At 42.7% G+C, this 23,032-nt stretch overlaps 1 protein-coding gene across 2 annotated transcripts in view; it reads left to right on the top strand.

Annotated features, from left to right (window-relative positions):
* The window catches only part of CDIN1 (CDAN1 interacting nuclease 1), a 218,416-nt gene extending 195,697 nt beyond the window's left edge, over window positions 1-22,719 (top strand). Inside the window, exons 11-12 of one of the 2 annotated variants that reach the window (XM_037056120.1) lie at window positions 20,850-21,015; window positions 21,380-22,719. In XM_037056120.1, the coding sequence (XP_036912015.1) occupies window positions 20,850-20,979 (130 nt within the window). In that variant the 3' untranslated portion in view covers window positions 20,980-21,015; window positions 21,380-22,719. Of the gene's footprint in view, window positions 1-20,849 lie in introns of both variants that reach the window. The other variant, XM_037056119.1, reaches the window with a different exon arrangement.
* The last annotated feature ends 313 nt before the right edge of the window (window positions 22,720-23,032 follow it).

Genomic DNA, 23,032 nt, shown 5'->3' with positions numbered 1-23,032 from the left:
CCTCACACTTCAAAACCAAATAGAAATTTCACCTCTTTAGTGAAATCTCCTCCCTGTCTCTCCTCCACCCACTCCCCATCAACACATGGAACTGTAGTAGCTTTTCAAAAATTACAGTGCGCTAATTAGTAGCTCTGGTTTCACACTGATCCCACGATTTCATTTGCACTAGCAAGGATATCTACTATTAAGAACGATGCAAAGGCGTAAGGACCATTTCTTTGTCATTCCAAGAAAGATAGTTCTGCCCCCTAACCTTTTTACCCTTTAACCTTTTTAAAATCTTAATCTCTTGTAGGTAATTTAAAAAGTTATTTAGCCTTTTGTTATTTGAGTATCATGTCTTTCATTGTATCCAGAACTATGTTAAGATTATAATGAATATACATAACACCCTAAAATCTATTAGGTTACTAATGTTATATTAGTTAATATATTCTTATCATAGCACTATTGTGAGATTTTAATTGTGCTATAGTTATAGTCAGTTTTGTCACGTAAGGACTGATTTCTGTTTGAAAAAGTCTTTTTTCAAAAAAACCCCATTTCCAATGTATAGCTATAGGAATCATAGCAAAAGGCCAGAATCAGATAACATGTATAACATGTTTCATATTTCTCTAAATAAATTAGGAGAATAACTTGTTGATCGGAATTATGCAACTTCTGCTTGTAAAATTGGACTAAGGCCAATAGATTTTTACTTAACCTGAAAAAAAAAATGTTGCCTCATGTTTAAAAAGAAATATAATGCTAATCATATTTAAAAAGAGAAAAACAAATAGGCCTAGCCCAGTGAGGCTGCAGGTTTTATCCCCTGTCAGGGCACATAGGGGAGAAACCAACCTATATTTCCCTTTTATGTCAATGTTTCCTCTCTCTCCCCCTTTTCCCTCGCCCCTGCCCATCTCATTCTGTTTCCCTTTGTCTCTCTAAAATCAATAAAAAGATCTTCAGGTGAGGGTTTTTTAAAAAGCAGATAAGTAGTTTGAATTTAGGTGTGATTTTTAAAAATTCCTAATAATCTAATTAGTATATCCTGACAGATTAAAAAAAATATATCACCTTCAAATATTTTAGGATGCCTGACAAAAATCCTATTGTATAGATTTAAATATTCATTTGTGGATACAAAGTAAGAAGTAGTTTGTCAGAGGTGGTGGCATTGAAATGCAAAATATTGTACCTCTGAGACAGGATAGTAAGAAGCCAAGAAATTCCTTGGAAGAGGAATGGGAAAACTGAGCCATATAACTCATTCAGACTGGCCTCATTTACTACCCTAACTTACCTGCCTCCTTCTCCTTTGCAGACCACCACTCCCTTAAGCATTAAGCTCTCAGAACAATGAGGTTCTGATCAGCATCACATAATCTTAGGAACAAAGCCTGGGGTCTGTGACCACAGAGACAGATTTTTGGTCAAACTGGAGATAACATTTAGGCCTCAGTTGTGTTTCAGTTCCAGGCCCAGAGAGGCAGCACAACAAGATGAAGCAATGCCACGGCTGGCATCAGGACCAGATTCGATGACCAATGACCCCCACTGTAGCGCAGACCAATCCGTGGAGACCACATCCCTGACCCAGCTGTTCATTTTGGTGAATCAGCACATTGAAGGACACACCTGGAAAGCTGATGGGTATTCTTTTGAGCTCCTCCCCTACAAGATTTCCTAGAATCCCACTGTAGAAAACAGATAAAAACCCTTCAGACAAAGGACCCAGCGTGTGCTTTTTCTCTAGAGCACACTGGCATCTTCTTTCTTCAGGAAGGTACCTTTGCTTTCTTTCTGCTGAGCTCTAAGGGTCCCCACCAACTTGCAGCCACGGGAGCAGCGGGCAGCATCAACTCGTCCCAGGCTAACCCCTGGCCCATCTCCAAGGGCCCTTCTTCTGCCTCTGTGACTTGCTTCCTGAGTCCACACGGCCCAGCTGGCTTACTGCTTCCATCTCTGTGACTTTCCTTCTGGAAACCCAAGGCAGCTCTCTGAGCATCCAGCTCCAATCTTCTCTTTGAACGTGGTTTCACTTTCCCTGCTAGATAAACTCCCTCTTGTGCTAGAGTTCGTGGCTCTGACTGCTTTCTTTGCCAAAGATTAGTTTCAAAACTTAAATGCATTTTAATAATGCTTAGCAATAACATCAAATTTGTAGCATGTAAATACTCTCTGAAAAGTAGTAAATCTTTTGATCTCCCTATACGAACTAAGATGCCGAGTATAAGAGCTCATTTTTTTTTAATTTTAACTCATCTCAAAGAGTAATGAATGTAATAGAGACCGTGGGATAAAATCATTCAGTAGCACTTCCCAGGGTTTCTTCCTCATTCCTGGGGGAGGAGTAAGCAGAGCTCAATCCTGACTTCAGTGTCTTGCCTGTTAGTTTCTGGGGACTTCACTTAGCTTCCCTAAATAAGTCATCCTTCTAAATAATAGATCAGCATCTTCTAGAAAGCATAAAAGAATGTACAAATGTAAATTGGTGCTATTTTCTCATGCCTGGAAAAAAAAAGAAAGTCCCTTTACTTTTACTCGTTTAACGTTTTCAGACTTATTCAGATTAGTAAAATTGTTTTTTAAAAATTTCATGTTCCCATACTTCCTGAAATATAAGGAAAGAAGAGGCTGCAGAAGTATCCTTTACACTAATTGTCCCCAGTGTCTCAAGTCCTTGGATATTTTCTGTCATCTAACTTTGGATAATTGAGGGACAGTTGCCCAAAGAAACGGATCCACCCCATACACGCTGAGGAGTTCCAAAATTGCAAATCATTTTTTGCGTTGATTATGTTCATTTTTAGAATAAATAAATGTACAAACACTATAAATAAAGTCAAGGCAAATTATGCTAATCACTTTGATAATAGAAGGCAGGCATTGAAAAAATATGTACCCTAAATCCTCTGTGACTTGTTTCTCATGGTATAGTTTTTATTTTTTAAAGATTTTCTTAATTATTTATTATTTATTTATTTACTTATTTATTTAGAGGGTAAAGGAGGGAGAACGAGCAGGAGAGAAATATCAATGTGCAAGAGAAACATGGATCTGTTGCCTCTTTCATGCCCCTAGACGGGGACCTGGCCTGAAACCCAGGCGTGTGCCCTGACTAGGAATTGAACCTGGAACCCTTTAGTCCACAGGCCGGTGCTCAATCCACTGAGCCACACCAGCCAGGGCATATTTTTTTTTTCATAAGTGTCTGAGTACTGAATCTAAGCAAAATGAAGATACAAAATAAGAACTTTTGTTGTTATAATTTTACATACATGGTATACTTACTGAATAAATAGCATTAATCCTAACAAAAAAGTGAGATTCAATAAAAGAACAAGCCTCCTATTTAAACATTTTTTTCAATTAAATTCAAACAAAGTCTGAATGTCACATTATGAGTCTAAAAGTCTTCCTCTTAAAATTACGCCCTACACATAATATTTTTCTTCCTCATGGAAGTTTTTATTTCCATCTTCTTCCAAAATGTTTGAACTTGGGCTGGAGAACTTGGGAGCAGCATCCAAACATCTGATGTTTTTTAGTTAAGAGTTTTCAAAATATGACATGAGGACTATCCGTGCTACTAAAGACAGATCCAGTCTAGAGCCAGTGTGTAGTGTTGGGTGAGAAAAAAAGAGCTCTTTTGAAATGGTGACTGTAGTCTATTTCTGTAAAACCAATGCTTGGTCCAAAAATAAGCCTACAGGGTGCTATAAATGTGTCAGGAGCTCCGGGTGATTGATTTGTGTTGGCTATATCATGGAAATAGACAGAAGGCACAGGGGTTGCTTCCCTGTGGAGATCATGGTGGTAAATTGCCATATTTGTCCCCGTTAGGAGCCTCGCTTATTTGATTGTGGATGTAACAACTTTACAGGCTGGACTTTTTGTCTCTTGAGATCCCCAGTGTGTTTCTGTGAAGTCTATCTAAATGACACAGCACCTAGCTCCTCAGCCTCAAGCACAGACACTGGTAGGGATCAGAACAGTTGCCCAAAGTCTTTCCCAGTCCTAAATTACATACGACTTTCCCAGAGTGCTTCCCTCTCCGTAGTGTGGCCGGAAGTAGATTTGTGCTAACCTGAAAGGTAAGGAAGGAGTGCCAGTGTTGTCGTATTAAAAACATATCACAAAGGGTGAGATGACAAACTGAAACTGAAAGGGAAAAGTCCTAGGCCCATTTTCCTGTAAAAATATTCTAGTAGGCTTCCTGAGAGAAAAACAATATCTAAGTGTGAAAAACAGTACCTCTGACTTCCACTCAGGTCGACAGCCCTGACACTCCTGCGTGGGGAGGTGTTGGAAAGCTCGTGGCGCACACAAGGCAAACGACTGAACAAAGCCCTGTTTTTCAGGCTGTTCGGTTCATCCGATGTCTACCCTTAGGTTCGTGATTTAAACCAGACCTGAGCAAAATAGCTGTGCAGTGCTGCTCGGCTTAACTTTTCCACCTGTCGTTCATGCATTCAACAGATTATTTCCTTCACTGTCTAGCTTGTGGCGTATACCACTAAAAGCCAGGTAATGATAAAGTAGGCAAGATATTGCTTTTGTGGGACATACTGTTTGTGGGGGAGGTGAGCATTAAATAAACACAAATAAATATGTAACTGTAACATCTTTTAAACATAGACAGTGAGAGTCTAGTTTCTTTGGTCATTTTGCTCCCAAATTCTTTAGAATCATAAATCAAAATAAATTCCATAAACTTAAACAGATTTTACAATAGCATATGTCTGCAGAGTCATAAATAGCTCATTAAAAAATAGCCCTGGCTGGTGTAGCTCAGTGGATTGAGCACAGGCCTGCGCCAGAGGATCTCAGTTCGATTCCTAGTCAGGGCACATGCCTGGGTTGCAGGCCGGTTCCCTGCAGGCCAACTCCCAGCAGGGGACGCACAAAAGGCAACCATACATTGATGTTTCTCTCCCTCTCTCCTTCCCCTCTAAAGGTAAATAAATAATTTTTTTAAATAAATAAATAAATAAATAAATAGCGAATGTAGTCATTATTTATGTAAGACCCTGGACCTAATATTAGGAGTTTGGGTTATTTAGTATAAATAACCAAAGGAGAATGAGAATTCGCATTTCGTATTGAATGAGAATTTGGACTCAACCAGTTGCCACAACTAATTGCTCATATTTTTCTTCCTGTTTCCTTCAACAAATGTTTCTTTAAATAGTGATAATGGGTCTATTTTTTGCAGTGCCCTTTTAGTAATGGGGTGGGGTGGGGTTTTCTCTCTTTGACATTAAATGTTACCAGTCTGACAAGGACTTTGGTTACATCAACAACCACACGAAAAGCAAGGTCTTTTGCAAGCATGAGGCACTCACAGATTACTTCAACTATCATCTTGCACTGGCCTTCGCATGGCCTGTTAGTTCAAGCCCTAAAAATAAACACCTATTAATTAGCTAATGGCAGCAAGGGTGGACCAGCTCTCTGACTGCGGGGACCTCAGTCTAACCTCATTCAATGGCTTGTCTGATGTCACCCAGGATGAGGCGTTTTGCAGCCAGGAATGCCTTTAAAAGAAGACAGTCACAAGCTTAACTAAATGTTTAAAATAACCCCTGTGACTCCTCCCCACACTGACAGATTGCTTTCAGCTCTGCGGACTCAGACCGTAGCACCGGCCCCAGTGGCCTTCGTGGGCCAGCTGAGAGCCACAGATTGTAAAGTAAAACCTCAGGTTCAGCGTAGCTCTCCCTTGTCTTGCTTTTAATCAAAAAACAATCAGAAGGGAACTCACTCCTGGAAGTCCTTATCTTCATAAAATTTAACTAATGACTCCTGTTCCGTTAAATAAGGTTGCTGTGTAACTCACGGAGGGAACTGTTAGCCAGTCACCTCCTGCCCGTGCAGACTTCCCAAAGAATACAAACTGAAGGGACCCCGTGGAGCTGGGCTGTGACTGTTTGTCTGCACACACTTTGTCCCACAGCTCTGGCAAGTTGAGCCCACAGCATAGCATAGTTTTCAGAGGGGTTTTTTTTTTTTTTGAGTGACAGTCTTTTTTCTGTATGGAGTAGGAACAGTGAGAGGGGAGGATTTGTTTTAATGCATACTTTTCTTTAATGTGTTTATCCCCAAATAAGTGTGCTGTTGTAGATACTTTGGCCTTGCACAAAGTAAATATTTAGCTGACGGATTTCAGAGAAACATGGCCAGGGGTATTTGGGTTTCGTGAGAGAAGATCACCCTGGGGCGAAGGACGGGCATGCACTCCAGTGGGATTGGCAGGAAGGGACTCATCACTCAGAACATTCCCGGGGCCCGCAGAGCCTCTGAGACAGGGAGACAGTCCCCGGCAGCCCTCCCCAGCCCTACTCCGACTGCACTTTTCCAGATGGGTCCTCGGTCATGTTCCCGGTCTTTTTTTATTCAGGCCTTTTCTACACGGCCCCCAAAGTCCCCAGGCTTTTTCTGATTGCTCTGTCCACTGTCTGCATGCGCATTGTCCTCCACCTCAAGCACCTTCCTTGTCTAACCCACTCAGTGACCCTTTACCCCAGGACTCACTCCAAGGTCACCTCACCTCTGGCCAGGGTCTTTCTGGGCCCCCACAGGGCCTTCCACGAAGTCCCCTTACATTTGTCTCCTCCCGAAACTACCTCCTTCCGTGCTTGTCTGCTTTACTACTGAGAGCCCTGGGAGACAGGGACTATGTTCGCATCACCTCAGCATCCCTGGAGTGCGGCGTGCTTTTCAAGAATTCAGGAGGCGTTGTTTCCTCCGGTCTGCAGTTACGGAAAAAGAGGAGATAGCTTTGCAGGTGAATAAGAGCCCTGCACGGGGAGGCAGGGCAGCTGAGTTCGTAAACGCACTGTCCGTCTGATCTTAAACAAGTCACTTGACCTTCTAGAGCCTCAGTTTCTTCATTTGTCAAGTCAAAATAATGCATTTTTAAGGATCAGATGTAGTACTGTACAATTAGGAACTGACGCATTTTGCCCGTCAGCTGAAACGTGTCCCATCCTCTGAATTTAGCCCTGCAGTTTCTCCCACTCACACAGGATCCGTCAGCTATTACTTGAGGAGTGGGGAGGAGGATTTTCTCTCCGCGGCCTGCTGTTCCTTTCCGGCAATTGTCTAATAAAGCATTTTCATTGGCCCCAGGAAAACAAAAGGGTTGGCCACCTTTAGCAATTGGTGCCGGCTGCTGGGCCTTCAGAAGACCCATTGTGCAATTCCCGTTGGGCTGAAAGGCCAGCCTCTGCATCCCGAAAGCCTCCTGTGTTCTTTCGTCATGGCTGTCTCACATAGCCACCAGCCGTGGCCTCCTGAGTCAGAAGGTTCCTTTATCTTCTTTCCAGAGTCTTTGAATATTCGCTAGAATGCTCAAGGTTGTTCCTTATATGTTCTGTCTCTTGTTAAATAGGAAAATTATTTATTACAAGATGAACTGTGCGACTTGACGTCCCCGAATGCCCTTGGTCCAACAGGCTGCGCGTTTAGGATGGACGGTCCAGCAAGATCTCCAGGCCCTGCCCTGCACTTTGGGCGTGCGGCCTCTTGGTCACGTCTCCCGGGGCCCGAATGTGGGAACTGGCACAGCCGTGTGGTGTCATTAAAAACCAGAACCTCTAATTGATCGATTTTAAATCATTGACATCACCAGGGTTTTCTGTTGAGTCTGTCAGAGTAGAGTTTCTCCTGACCTCCTGGAGCTTCTTTTTAAGACAGGACTGACTATGAAATGGCCTCTCCTGCCTTCCGGCTCCAAGAAGCGTCTAGTCTGCCTATGAGTGTAGGAAATGGTCTGACTCTGGGTCACCTCTGCATCCTACCCCTCAGTTCCTCATCTTTTCTCCCTGGGTAAATCTGGCTGAAGCCTTGATCGGCACCTGACGGATCCAGCTTCGTGTTTTCTCTGGTGGGTGTATTCCCAGACCTGTGGACATACCTACCCATTCAAGTGTTGGGGATGGCAGGCGGGGATTGGGGAGCTTTCCTATTGGATTCCATTATTGGACAGCATTTTTGTAATGGCTCAACAATGAGTTTATACAAATGATGCTTATTTGTTCTCAAATTCACCTTGAACTCCAGGATACAAGTACTATCATACCTGCTTTATAAATGAAAAACTAAGACAGTTAAAAATAGAAGGTACATTAAAGACAACGTCCTCCAGCCTCCACATTTTATAAAAGGGGAAGAACTTGCCAAGCGTCAAAGAGTCCTTTAGTAAAGTATTTGTACTGAAACTAGACAAACAGGAACCTTACCTTGAGATTGGGCTGGGGAGGGGCTTGGGAGTGGTGTTTCATGAGTTTGAAAAGCATTTGGAGGAGCTTACAGCAGACAAGGCAGTGTGGCACGGCTGTCAGAGAGGGACTTCCAGGTATGGAGGCCGTGGGTTGGCTCTGGCTGCTTGCAAGCCTCTTCTTCTTGCGAGAGTAAGCTACTTCCCCTCTCCACATGTCCATGTTCTCATCTGGAAAACGGCACCAGTAACGCTTCCTACCTCCCAGGTTCATTGCAGGTGTTAAATGAAATAACGTGTGTTAAGGGCTTAGCACAGCACTGGGCACACGGTAAGTACTCAGAGTTAGTTCTCTTCGTTGCCATCATCATTATGTTCTATTTAGCACAACTTTACAATTGTTTTCTCAAATTTGAAATAAAGCACTGACATTAGCCATTGCTAGGACTTTTGCTTTAAATGAAATAATGCAAATAAAGAGCTTAGAGGAGTAGCTGGCACATAATGAAAGTACCGGCTACTATTATGATTATGGTTATGCTGTTAGTATCAGGGGTATGACTTCACTCAGAGAAACAGTAATCCAAGGGTCCGAATCTTCCACCAGTTCCAAACATTGGGACCGTGCCAGGAAGATAAATCTGGAGTAGAGTCAGCCCAGCATTCCTTAACTCTAGGTGCCTTAAGACTGCAACGGGTTAACCTAATAGACTTAAGTCTGCAGGGCATTACTCTTACTAGAATGCCTTACTGTCGCTGCAGTTAGAAGTGGATCAAACAGACGAATTGCGTTACTCACAAAACCCAGGACTGAAGAATGACACATTAGGTATTTTCCACCAGGACCCTCAACACGACCCAAATCTAGCCTGGGGCTACCTACAGTCTTGCATGGAGATCTGTCTCCTGGTGACCCACTAGGTGAGTTCTGTCTGCATGGAGGTCAGGCTGTCCCCTGCCCCCCTCCCTATCCTGTCGGTGACCATCCTCTGACATAGGCCGAGCGTGCCTTTCCATACCCTCAACTGAGTTTCCTGTTATTACCTGAAAAATTCCCTGGCTCAGGGCTTCATTGCATAGAACCAGCAGCATTAACCAAGTCATGCCTTTAAAAACCAAATCAGGTAGAATCCTTGTGGGCTTAAATTGAAAGTTTTGAAACACTACCATTGATCTTCAAAGTTCAGTTTAACAATAAAATAGGGATATTTGCATACTTCTTTTCCTGAGCTCTATTTTCGGTTTCTCTTTTGCTCCTTCACTGTGTGTGCCTCTTTGGGGGAAAGGCAGGGAGGATACAAATAATTAAAGCTGTACACTAACATATAGAAGCCTTCAGACGATTGCTTTCTTAAAGGAGCATTGTTGAAAACAATGTAAAGACGGTTTTGTAGAGTTTGTGTTATCGATAACTAAAGCAATGAACCTGGGAAGGCTGTAGTCACCGTAGGGACGGTATTTGCGGTTCAGAGCAAGTCCGTCCGTCATACACAAATAGAGTTCACTTTAACCGTGTGCTATCTCTCCCCGCATCTCAAACACCTGAAGGCTTTTGGAAAGGGAGGAAGAAATAAAACAGATGAACCTGCTGAGATACGGCCAGGCACAGTAGTACTTCATATTGATTGGTGTTTTTACAACCTTATCTTCTAGATAAAAGCCACTGTAAACAAAAGCCTACCTAAACCAATTGTATTTCAAGGAAGTGGGGGCCACCTGTGTGCAGCTATGGGCTCCCAACTGCTTCGTTTTTCTTCTCAGCCGTCAGTTCCACCCACCTGACAGTCACACCTCGGCCACCCCATGCCTTCAGGGAACAGCTCTGGTATTTCTACCAGGTTTTGTAAACCACAGCATCATCTTTCCCAGGACAGCCTGGAAAGCATAGATTCCAAATGCAAAGCCTCTGGGACTAGCTCTTCAGAGTATGTAATTTGGGCATATTTTAAGGTTCATTTTATCACTTTGCAAATGACTCTCTCTCTCTGTGTGGTTGAGAGTTGTCAACAAAAGATGTTCTTCCAAACACATGTAAGCACTTGCAGCTTCTCCGCAGGCAGGGCTCTCTCTATAGAAGATTCATTCACGGATTCACACGTCTGCTCAGCCAGGATTTATTTGCTAATTTCTTTGTGCTTCTGAAATACAAGCTGCCCTCATGGAGCTTACCGTCTGGACGTGTAAAGCCAGATTATCCACGGTTTCTTCTTTCTAAGGACCATATGTTTTTTGTTGATTTCTGTGACCTGGCCATTTTTTCCAATCATCTTGATGGTTCCACTTTCTGATTTTCCCCTCTTTCTAGCATTTGCTTTCATGGATAGGTAAAATTGGGAGGTTTGCTTTTGAGGACTGTGTTGCTTAGCCAAAGAGATTTTCCTTATTGTGCAATATTTATTGTGAATTAGGGAAAGTTTTAACTACGCGTTTAGAGCAAGTTGGGATCTGACAAACCTGAAGCACTGCGTTACATTCGGTTAATGATAGATTTATAGGGCAAATGCGTATGTGCCTTAATCCTTTAGTCATTTAACTTTGCCGAGGATGAGAATTCCGATAATTTTTTATTTTAGGCAGACTTTTACGTATCTATCTAGAACCCATAAATCTCTTCATGCCTTGAGATACACATCCCGCTGAACTCTGGGTTACCTTGTGCTCTTTCCAGAATGGAGCCAGGAAGAAAGAGACCCATCCCCCCCTCTATCTAATAATAAAAGACTACATTGAAAAATTAGCGCTATGCAATATTTGTATAATAAAATACTTTCTATTATCTAAAGCGCTTCTGATTTCTAGTGGGCAGAATGTTGGAATTGAAGAGTTCAGGAATAACCTCAGATTTATCAGCCTGAGTCTATGGAAAACTAACTGGCGAACCCAAAGTGGACCATCACACCGTCGGCCCAGGCTTGGCCAGCTTCGTGATCACTGCTCATTGTGGCTGTCGTATCAATTATAAATTCCCTGGCATCAAACACTAAGTCAGCTGGAATGATGGGTTTGCCTTTGGCATATTTCCCCAGGGAAATAACTGACAAAACATGGAATAATTCACACAATCAATGTTGAAAACTGCCCCAACTTTTGGAAGAAGGCTGGTGGATACGTTCTAGGCAGGTAGATGTGATCTTCACCCAAGGTCCACTCCAAGCGTTCTGTCACTGTTGGTGCTTAAAAGTTTGCAAAGTAAACATGAGCTCGGATACTTTGTGACTTTTAGGGTATCAGTTTCTTCTCCTGCATTTGCTATTTCTTCCTCCCACTCTGGGATGTGTACTGTCCACTTAATACATCCTCATTTGAAACAAAGACCAGGGCTGTTGCACTTAAGCTCATCCTCCAGTTTCATGACAAAATAATCTCAATGTGCTTCCGATCCCATCATCCCTCTATTCTCTCAGGAGCTCCCAATCCTACTCTTTATTCTCCCCTCAAAAAATGAACATATAATGGAGAAAATTAAGAAGGTCATTATATGAATAAAGGCAACTTAGCTGAGTTCTCACCTTGTCTAAGAAGACTTCTAGAACAGCATGGCATTACCCTAATTTTTCTTTTACTGTGAAACTTTTGGCATTTTGTTTGTTCAATTAATTCCTTACATTTCACACTTGAAAGGGGAATAGATTTGTCCCAGTTATTAAACTTTGAGTTGTGAGCAACTTCGGGAGAGAAGGAGCCCTTTCTTCGGTGACTTGTCCTTTCCACGGGGTGGACGCACATGCTTGGGTGTTAACTCCTAACAGGTGAACGCAGACGGGTGGACCTACTGCTGGGAGTCAGCATTTCTCCCAGAAAACAGATATTAAAGACAGTGGATTAAATAGCTGCTGCCTTTGTTTTCTATCCTAGCTCAGTTTTTTTCTTCTGAGGAGAGATTGACAATAGGCTAGAATGGACTGTAAGTGTGGCATCTCGTATACCCAACACAGGACAAAGCAAAGTGAAAATTAAGCAATTTTCTAGACAATTTAATGTAGACATGAAAATGCCAAGTTATGTAAACACCAAGGAGAATTTCAGGTGGTTGTAGTTGATTACTTATATACATTTTAAACTTTCTTCAAAATAATGTATTTTCTGTTTATTTTCTATGTGGCATACAGGCCCGAGGTGAATCAGTATAATATATTTTTCCTTTTATTTTCAAAATTATATACAACTTAGTTGATGTTACAAAGAGAATTGCATTTTTAACCATCCAGATCTATAAATTGAGTGACAATACTCCTAACTGGGGCTCCCTTTCCTGCGTCATTTAAATTTGCAAAGAGGGACATGTCCAGCAAAAAAAAATAAATAAAACAACCCAGTTGCATTTTTACTGCATATCTAGATACTGCAAAATAAAAAGAACATTTGCATTGTATACTAAATTGAGCATAGTGCCAGAACCTTACAATGCTGTATTATATGATCACTAGTCTATTATTATTGTACACATATTTACACACTGGCATAAATACACGCATACTTTGCGTGTAAACATGTGCAAGCATATTTCACTTGGACTGAAAAGTTATTTACAACTCTGTCTGGAGACACATACAACAGTGATTAAGAAGTGCATAACCAATCCACAACATGCAGATTAAAACTAAATAAACAGTGTAAGAGTTTATTTTAAAACAATTACAAGATGTTTTATATTTCTCTCTCGTCTTGAACTATGTGTTTGAGAATGCATTCTTCATAAAAACCACATGCAAGTCTTTGATGATGAAACAATTGACTTCCAACAACCACATGTCTGTACACATCCTCAGAAGACATCCCAAAGCCCACACAGCGACTCCAAATGAGAAAGAGAAGGAAAGAAAAGAATAGTAATTATATATGTATAAAGAATAGTATTTATATAAGTACACATAAATACTATTTATATATATAGCATATATATATATATATATATATATATATATATATATATATGCTATTCCTGCTTTGGAAAAGAAGTTTTCTGTTTGCCTATGTATTTGAAATAATTCAGATTAGAAACAAAGATGTGAGTTAATATACTATGTTTTGTATGTGTGTGATGAAGACTCTTGTGTGAACAAGAACCTTGACTGATGTCATCAAATCGTGCCATAGTCCTCTTGTCATTTCAATTAAAAAGTGTTTTGTTGACTTGATCCAGATTAATATTGTAGAACTCTAGTATACTGAGAACCCTTATGTAAACATGGTAATTTGGCTCATTGAGAAGTAAATCAGTTTCATGAGTTTCCCTTAATCTCTATGAGGAGAAGCAAATTGTATAACAATATATGAATCCCACTACCCTTCACACTGTATTACCGAAAGAGATATAAAATCGTACTGACTTTCTAAAAAATATGTAATGATTTTCTCATACGGCTGAAAACACAGATAAGTCCAATGGATGCCACAACATAAGATGCATCTTTATGCTAAAGGTGTCTTGCAAGCCAAAATGGGCCTTTGGGTTCATTGAGTCAATCCTGCTGAGCAAGTCCAAACCTCCTCCTTTTCCGGCTCGACCTGCCATGTTCACTGAGTCCCACTGCTTCCCTCAGGTTCCGTCCTAACGCGTTCCAGCTGCCGGTTTCCATTCATCGGAGCAGGCTGTGGCCGTGGTCTGGCTCTGCTCCTCCGTCCTCAGGTTGAAGTTCTGTCCCGAAACTTCTGAATGCTCTCGTAGCGGGAAGATTTCTCCTCTCTGACACTTAGGCAGTGATTCCACAGTTCTCAGTTCTTCAACCTGAGTTACAGGTTGCATTCCCATGAGTTGGCTGGACATGGGTTTTAGTGTGAAACTGTAAAGACTCCTTGTAAACAGGGGAATCCCAGCTCCTACACTGGATTTTTGGTTAGTCACCTGCCTTTGGACCCCTGCTGGCCTCCCTCTCGCAGGCGTTGTAAACCTGTTCCCGAGTTGAATGACTTACAAACTGCTGTGTGAATACGAGGCATAATGCCAGTACGGTGTGACGGCTACAAGCACAATCCACAGAGCCAGGCAGCTTGGTTCAAAGCCTGGCCCTTTCTGTATCTCGGGTTTTTCATCTGTAAAATGGGGGTGACCATAGTGCCCTCCTCATGGGGGGCTTGCGACTTTCAAACCAGTCTGTACATGTAAAAGTGTTTCAGTCATTTCCTGTCACATAATAAGTGTGCAGTAAATGTTAGTCACCTCTTTGCTGTTGGTTACTGACATCATTTCGCATGTATTTTGACAGCATCTTTATAGACATAATGTCTGGTCACAGGCCCTCTGAAGTCTATGGAGACATAGAGGCTAAAAGGGCCCACGGAAGCCAACCAGAGAGTTGGTTACTGGGGTAAATTTAGCAAAACGGCGTCCACACTGTGATTGGAAACGTCTACGTTCGTGCATCTGCCTTTCCCTGGAGAACTCTCTGAGGAAGGGGCCCCAAGGAAAAGTCTGAACAATAGGAAGTCAGGTGAAAATATCATCCAGGCAATTCCTGTCTTATAGGATGGTGCAGAAGTATGGCAGGAAGTGGGGAGAATTTTATTTTTTCAGTTAAGAAAGAAAAAGGAAGTTCTTCCTGAATTCCGGGGGCCACATTTTCTATCCATACCCCTGAGTTCCTCAGAGAGCCATAGAAAGCCTTGGACTGTAAGACATGATTTCTAACTTACACCATATTCTGTTCAACATTTATGGTCCTCGGAGACTATCTGAGGATAGCTACATTTTTCTGGAAAACTAAGACTTTACTCGCTGTAGTACCATTTTTAAAACATTCTTGGTGACAATCTTTTAAAAATACATTACAGATTGCACTGCCTTTCTTAACTCAACACAACGTATCCAGCATGAATTTGTCCCAGACTGTGCTCAGCACCTGTTTCGATTGACAGAGTCTATCAGCGCCCAACCCCAAACAGCCTCCGAGCACCGCCCGTGGGGCTTTTACTGTGTCCTCCCGGGGGGGTCCGCAGCCCTTAGCTGGCAAAGCGCTCCGCCTGAAACCAGCCTCCCACACCCTGTTCTCAGCCCCTTCAGATTTGCAGCTTCAAAAGCCCAGTAAACACATTGAATAACCAAACCACAGGCCTGGAGAAAACATCAAGGATTCCTCATTTTATGTATGATTTCTTTACATCTTTAGGCAACCTCAGTGCCCTGGGTCGGCAGCAGGGAGGGCTGTCGGTGTGTGGTCTAAGTTAGGAGCCAAGAAGCTCTGTTAGTGTGAAAGCACAGACTTGCTTCATGACTGGTTTGCCTTGGTGAAGAGTTGCTACTTATTAATAATCTCATTCAGTAATCTCTTCTGCTATAAATTCCAGATGCAACAAGAGCTGAAAAAAAAAAAGCCAATCTATAGCCAACACAACTCACAGGACTCTTCCTACTGCCAATGTGAAGCACACTATTTGATCACTCAGTTCTGCAGTGTGTTAGTTATCTGTTGCCGGGTAACAAATTACCCCAAAACTGAATGACTTAAAGTTACACATGTGTGTTATCTCACTTGTTCTGTGAGTCGGGACTGTGGGCATCATTTGGCTGGATCCTGCTCTTCACTGTCTCTCACAGGCTGCGTTCAGGACGTTGGCTCGGGGTGTGGTCTCATCCGAAGGTTTGCCTGAGGAAAGCACCACTCTCCAGCTCACCCAGGCGGCTGGCAGGATTCAGTCCCTCAGGAGCTGTTGGGCTTGTGAGGGACACAGGCCACCCACCTCAGGTCCTTGCCACATGAGCCTCTCCTAAATGGCAGTTTCCTTCATCAAAGTACGCAAGCCAAGAATGCAAGAGCGTGTCTGACAATGAGGTGGAAGTCACAGTCTTTTGTAACCTAAGCACAAAAGTGACATCCGTCACTTTTGCTGTGTTGTTCCTGTTAGAAGACAGTCACTAGATCCATCCCACACTCAAAGGGAGGGGATTGAACAAGGGTCCGAGTCGTCTTAGAGGCAGGGATCATCTTAGAAGTCAGCCCACCATGAAACCCCCCTGCAGCTCTTAGCTGCGACCCAGAGGGAACTCCAGCAGCACCACCGCCGTGGGTCTCCCCCCTCCCCCGTGACTGCCGTGGCCAGTTTACTTCGCTGCATCTCCTCTGTGCCCCTCCTCTGTGCCCCTGTGTGTAGCAGTGATGAGGCTGCTCTCAGTAGAGAGAGTTCTCAACGGGACCTGGTGCAGTAACTAAGTGTCTTTCCTTCCAGCTCATTTTTTTTTTACTCTGAATGTGAACCTTATGAGCAGGGACGGATTACTTACAAATTTGCTAAGTCTTTTCTCACATCTTTAATATTACCGGTATCATAAACTCTCTTCCATGTATGCACTTATCTAGAAAAGATCAACTCATTTAGAAGAGTGTCCCCCAATCCTGCCAAATGAAAACCATTAAAAACAGCCCAAACTAATTTTTGCTAACTGCCCCCAGCCATGTGATTATAGCTACATTTTTAGATTCCATCTACTTAGAAAATACGTGACCAAGAGCTAGCGTGATTCTATTTTATTATCTACATCTCTAAAAGAGGAAAAGGTTTTGTTTTGTTTTTTTCTGAAGATACTGCTTAGTGTGCATAAGGATGTATTGCCACCTCTTCACGACTACTCAGGGGTCTCTGGCCCATTTCCGGGAATCTCAGAGTTAAATCTCAAGGCAGGGACCAAGAACTCAAATGCCCACAGGGGACAGGTGGGTGTTCTCTTCCCTTTCTTCCTTGAACGATGAAGCCCTCTGAGGTTGTCTTTGCCTTCCCAAATTTGATGGAGATGTGACGATGAAGAAGTAGGTCTCTGCAGTGAAAGAATGTCTGTGGTGCGAGCATGATGAGGAGTGGGCCCGGCACTAAGCCTCAGCACAGGGGCAATAGAGAGTGGTGGAGACTGTGGCAAACCTGAGAACATGTGTCACATCTAAAGAGGGCAGCCATTACTCAGCTCCCACGGACTCTCGCCTTGTCAATTCATTCCTCAAGAGGATGTAAATATGCAGGACTTTGTGTAGAAGCTCCCGATTTTTTATGTTGGCTCAAATTTTTTAAATTGACAAAAGCCTGGCCTTGATTTCATAGATCCAGTCACAGAAATGCCACTAATTTGCAAGGCAGCTGACCTCAACAGGGCAACCGTGTAGCAAGGAGACAAATGGTGAGATAGATAATCTCTGGGAGACAGATGTCACAAAAACCACGGAAGGGTACCCAGCTTTCGTTCCATAGGCTCCTATTTAATTTCTCTAAGTACTCTAAATTGGAAGGAAACCAGAGAGACGCGTTACAAACACATTTATCAGGTTGTCGTTATTGGTGTAGAACTTTGTCTTTCATACCCTCGGGGTCTGTCATGGCTCTTGACTTTCACCTCCCATTGTTTTCAAGAGGTATTTGTTATTTTTGCTAATTTGGTGGTGTTTTATTTACAGGCATAATTACTTGTCCAAAAGTCACATTCCAGTGTCTGCTCCACAGGAGTTTGTAAAATCCATTTGGAGTCTTTGATCTTATTACTTGACCATGAGTACAGTAACGTTCAAGTCATAGTCAACCTAGAAATGCATTTACAGAATCAACTCAGAGACCCGTACACATCCCATTGCGGCCTGTCCACCCACCCCCCCCACCCCCCCCGGCTGGGGCAGGGCTGCAGTCCCAGTGGCAGACCAGCCCTCTGCTTTGCACACTCCCTCGGGCCGAGGACTCTGCTTTCTTTTAAATGCCGTTCACAGTCTCTTTGATTTTTATTGGTCACAAAGGTTATGTTTGCCTTCCCCGTGATCTCATTCGTGTCCAGTAGTGCCACAATAAATGGGAACAGGCATCAAAAGGGTGAAATCCCTCAATTCACAAGCATGTGCTTGACCTACATAAACATTTGTTAGGTCCCATTTTCTCTGTTTCACACCTTTTTAGAAGAAAACACTGGAGTTGGCTTGCTTGGTTTATCAAACTTGTCAACCAAAATGTTCCCTCTATTACTTCAGATAACCAAGGAATTAATTATATAAAGTTTCTTAATATGGTCAGCCTCTTCATAAACAAATAAGTTGCTGAGAGCTTATCTTCCCAGTATCTGATAATCTCTGGACCACAAGTTGGAGAAAGCTCAAAAATGCACTCAAGTAGGTATCGGGAATGAGGCCAGATCTCGTTTTATCATTAAAGTCCAAGCTTGTCACCCTCTAAAATTCCTGTTATTTTTCTCAAAAACCACATAATTTGAAAGCCTCCCCCCACCAATCTCCACTTTCAAAGGGTCTTCCCCCATCTTTAATTAATTAAGCACATATTGTCTATCAGAGCCTTGGAGCCACATGACAGAGTTAATAGTACCTAAGGTAATGTAATTCCATTCAAAGGCTAGGAAGCAAACACTTTGATACATGGTAGAGTCTTCTGATGAGTCACTAGTCACATAAACTGATGATTTACAGACCCACACGCATACCTTTAGGGGGTCCTGGTAGTGAACCATCACATGAAATGTTCAGATTCACAATCTTACAAAAACTTTTTTGAGGTGCAAATTTCACCCACTACCTCACAAGTGAAACGAGTCCATTTGCTTGGTCTTCGAGGTGTTTTGCAGCCCAGCTTCTCTGCCTAGAAAATGCCATTTTTGTAAAGAGCTGTCATGCTCTGTGTCCTTTGGCTTATGATTTAGCTGCTCAGCAGAAGTACGGGCTGCTCTTGCTCTCTCGGTGCTGGTTAATATGTGTTTTTGTTTTATTGAATCTTTAAAACACTGGGCTTGTTGTTTATGACCCTCATATATTCCTTTGTTCTTTTCCATGACTGGTTAGATCACATATTTTTTCTCCCTTTGTAAAAATAACAGTGCCTTTCAAAAGAACATCGTGGTCTCCAGAACGGCTGCCTAATACAATGGAGGAATGTGTTGAGCTTAATGTTAGGTCTACTGAGGATGTGACTCAGGGCTGCTCTGTTGATGGGAAGGTTTGAGGCTTCTCAGATCTGATTCTGAGAATTGCAGGTCTTTTTGCTCTTCCCAGACTTGTTTTGACAGATCTGAGGTCATCTGATAACAATCTCAGAGCTTTTTTGTAAAATAGAGATACCCAATGATCTACGGTCTAGTCGCAGACAAATGTTTGTGATGAAAGTTGCTAAGCAGCCCTCGGTTAAATAGAGGCAAGTTCTCACACCTGGTGTGAGCTTCGTCTTGCATGCATGCAAGCACCGGAGCCTGTGCCTTGGCAGTGTGGTTCTCCTGACCTCAAAGGAAACTTCCTCAGACCTACTGAGGAAGAAGAGAGAATCATCTGCTGCTAGCCCTGAATTCAGGTAACGCCACAGCGCCTGGTGCTCCCTGGTGTCTCCTCTGTGCGTAGTGTCCTCTAGAACCAGTTCACTTGATGAGTTGCCATCTCACAGTTCTGTCCTTGCATGGAAGGGATGCAAAAAGCTTTAATTAATCTCGCGTTCAACTTGGCTACGTCACTGATGTGAATCCCCAAATAAACCACTCCATGACATCCAGTTGAACTTGTTCCTGTGCATACAGCATCTCACAGCCCATCCTGTGCTGTTAGTTTTGGCAAGTACACCACAGCATATAATAAATCATGGAAGGAAAAAGCTTTTTGGCCTAGCGTGGTTCAGCCTGCTATAATGTCAGAACACAGAAAGCAGTTCTGTTTTTAGACATCCTTTTACTAACCTAGCATTCATAATTTATGATTTCACTGTAAAATTCCTGCAACACGACACCAAAAGTAGTGCTGCCCTTTAATTAAGAACTCTCAGTCAGAAGAACGTGCACTGATGTGCACGTCGTCTCCGTGTGATTGATAGCGATCACATCCCTGTGAACCCAGCCTGGAGGTCCCGACTTCCTGATGCGTAAAGTGGTCTACAGGACAACTTCCTGAGCCTGCTGCTCACCAAGTTCCAGATAAGTCGGAGGCACAGTGTGGAAATGTTGAGGTTTTAAGCCTGCGTCTATCTATACTTTATCACGAGTCTGTGTGCCATTATGTCTCATTTTCATGGCAAGAAAAAGGAAAAAGGGGAAAAAAACCCTACAACCAAATCTCATGTCCTGTTTGAACTCAGAGAGGTGGTGATGTGGAGAATGGTGAGTCAGGGAGAAGGTCCCTAGACAAGTTCCCCATTGTCCAATGGATTACTTTTTTAAGACTGGAGAGAAGATGACAGAAGAGACTGCTGACCCTATTATGTATAAATAGAACATAATAGCCAGAGGAGGACCGTGAGCTGTTCCATTTTTTAATTACTTCTCTTTTTGAAATTATTCTTTCTCCTCAGTTGCAAATAGCTAGGTTCAGTTTTAAGGAGACCTCAGAGTGGCAGGAGACCGAAACTTTAAGCCTGGCGCTCGCCGGCTCATCGCTGTCTCAACTCTGGTTTTACCCTCCATCAGCCCAAGCTCATGGAGTCCTCCCAATACACAGTTAGGAGGGCGAGTGTCTGAAATACTTCAGGTGCCTTGACAGCAAGGTGGTAGATTTGCCCCAGGTGGCAGTACTTGCATTAAATAAGCTCTTTGGTGTCACTTCAGCTGCTTCCAGTCACAGTTCCAGCCACCAAAATAAAAACATCTGTACAGTGACATCTTTAGTCATCTTACCAGTGCTTCAAAGATTACTTTTTGGGGAACTATGTTGATACTATGTGTGTATATTGTTCTCTCGTGTTTCTGCAGATTCGGGCCCGGCCTGGTCATCTATTGGTATGGGTTCATCCAGGAGCTGGACTGTAACCGGGAGAGAGGCATCCTGCTCAAAGCCTGCTTCCCCACGGACATCGTCACCTTGTGCCACAGCCTAGCTTGACCCCGATGGTCCTGGCAGAGGAGCTGGGAGGAAAAGGTGATCCGGAAGCAGTTTTACCTTCCTGCAGCGTCGACTGCTGGCGGCATCTGCTCTGACCTCCAGTTGAACCCTCGCTGCCCGTGGTCACGCCACTGCCTCTTCAGACGAACGTATCAAGAGTTTCTGTTTTCCTTCATCCCTTGCTGATGGGAACAGCCAAGAACTACAGACACAACCCACTCATTATCAGCATTTCTGTCTCTGTCAAACAGTTCGTTTATAGATACTCACAATCTTTCTTCCTTCCGGATGGTTTCTCCTTGAATACTGAACAAAAGAAAAAATGGGGAAGCTGAAAAGTGTGATTTTTCAATTCTCCTCCCAGTTACCGAATTGCCCTCTTTTTTTTTTTTCTCCTAAGGCTCCATTCATTCTTTCTCCCACCTGCCTTTTTCTGTGTGTATCACCGATACCCAGTGTTGCATTGCTGTCGTGGAATAATCAAGCACAGTCCTAGCGGAGCTGAAGACATGGAGTCTGATGCTGAATTTCCGCCCTCACCTGCCGGACCCCACGAGGCCGTGAGGGCGGCCCACGCTGCATTGCTCATGCACTCCAGTCTTGCAGTTTCCTGACTTCCATGGCCTGAAGCCAAGCTGAAAAATACACTTGATGAGAATTTCCTCTTTTTATAATACTTATTTGAGCACCAAACATGTTTCATTTATCTCATTTGGAAGCATGGGTTACATTGTGTCTGGAAACCACACTCCTTGGTTGGACTGGGGGCCGAGGGAGACGATGGAAGCTTGGTGCCAGCTTTGACAAGAGTTTATTTTTAAACGTGGCTGGTTGTCAGTACATATGATAGTATTTTTATGAGTAAAATTTTTAAAAAGTGCAGTCGGTACACTGCTTTTTATCTGCGTTTTATACCACATAATTATGTAACACTCGAATAATTTAGGCAATATTCAGCCTTGAATGAGTGAAGTGTACCACAAATAAACTTAAGGTGCTTTTCAGTAAGCAAAATAAAGGAGAGTTTGTATTTGTTCACTTTAATCTATTCACTTTGTATGCTGTAAATCAAATTTCAGTCTAAAGCAAAACATCAATAAATTCATTATACACCTATATTTTGGAAAGTTAAAGATAAATGTGCGCCCAGAAATGTATTTAGTGAAATATTTGCCCTAGTGCTGACAAAAAATAATGACTTTTAGAATGTTGAATTGGTGAGCTTGGAAATATTAATTAAAATGTAAGCTTTTACAAACATGGTGAAGTTATCCCTATTGCTTGGTTCTTTCAACAGACTATGCTGTCAGTACTATGTTTATTTTGTACCTAAGAGGTTTACACAAGTCTGCTTTTTCTTTTGAAGGATCCAAACACGCAAGTTTTAACTTTCCTTTTTTTTAACAAAAAGGAAAGAAAAAGACGATGAAATGGTAAGGAGGTCTCAGGCAAACCCCCTCTTTCCACGTAAAACACAGCGTTCGAGGTTTGAGGGTGAAACAGAACGATCGAAACCACTGCCCTTGTCTGGACACACACCCTCAGACACACACGCCTTAAACGAAAGTGTTGTAAGAAGCAGTTTTCACGGCATGCTCCAAACTGCTTTTTCTTCTTTCGGAATAAATTACATTTATCTGCACAGATGTTGAAAACCCTGTTACACCCTTGTCAAGGGTTTGTTTGTTTTACATTAAACAAATTTATGGTGGGGGTGCACAAATAAATCACAAAATAAGAGGTGCTTGCACTTCATCTTCCCTCTTCTACCTGGTGCCCTGACATAATGTGTTATGAGGAGGCATTGGTGGTCCCCCACTGAGGCTCCACCTCCGCTTTGTGAATGAGGCTTTAAACTCTGGCTCTAACAAGCGGCAAAGAAACCAGCAGTAAACTTTTCGCACCATGACAGAGTTGTAAGTTATGCAAAACTTAAGCTTCCCCCCCCCCATAAGAGCTATTGTGATTACTATACCTACGTCTTTTCAGTTGGCGGAGTATGGGGAGAAGGGAGTAATGTTCCCAAACAGGAAGCTTAACTCTTATTCTTTTA

The sequence above is a fragment of the Sturnira hondurensis genome, unplaced genomic scaffold (genome assembly GCF_014824575.4).
Source record: "Sturnira hondurensis isolate 20B ecotype Veracruz unplaced genomic scaffold, ASM1482457v3 Scaffold0008782, whole genome shotgun sequence".
Taxonomy (NCBI): domain Eukaryota; kingdom Metazoa; phylum Chordata; class Mammalia; order Chiroptera; family Phyllostomidae; genus Sturnira; species Sturnira hondurensis.
This window is presented reverse-complemented; position numbering and strand designations above follow the sequence as displayed.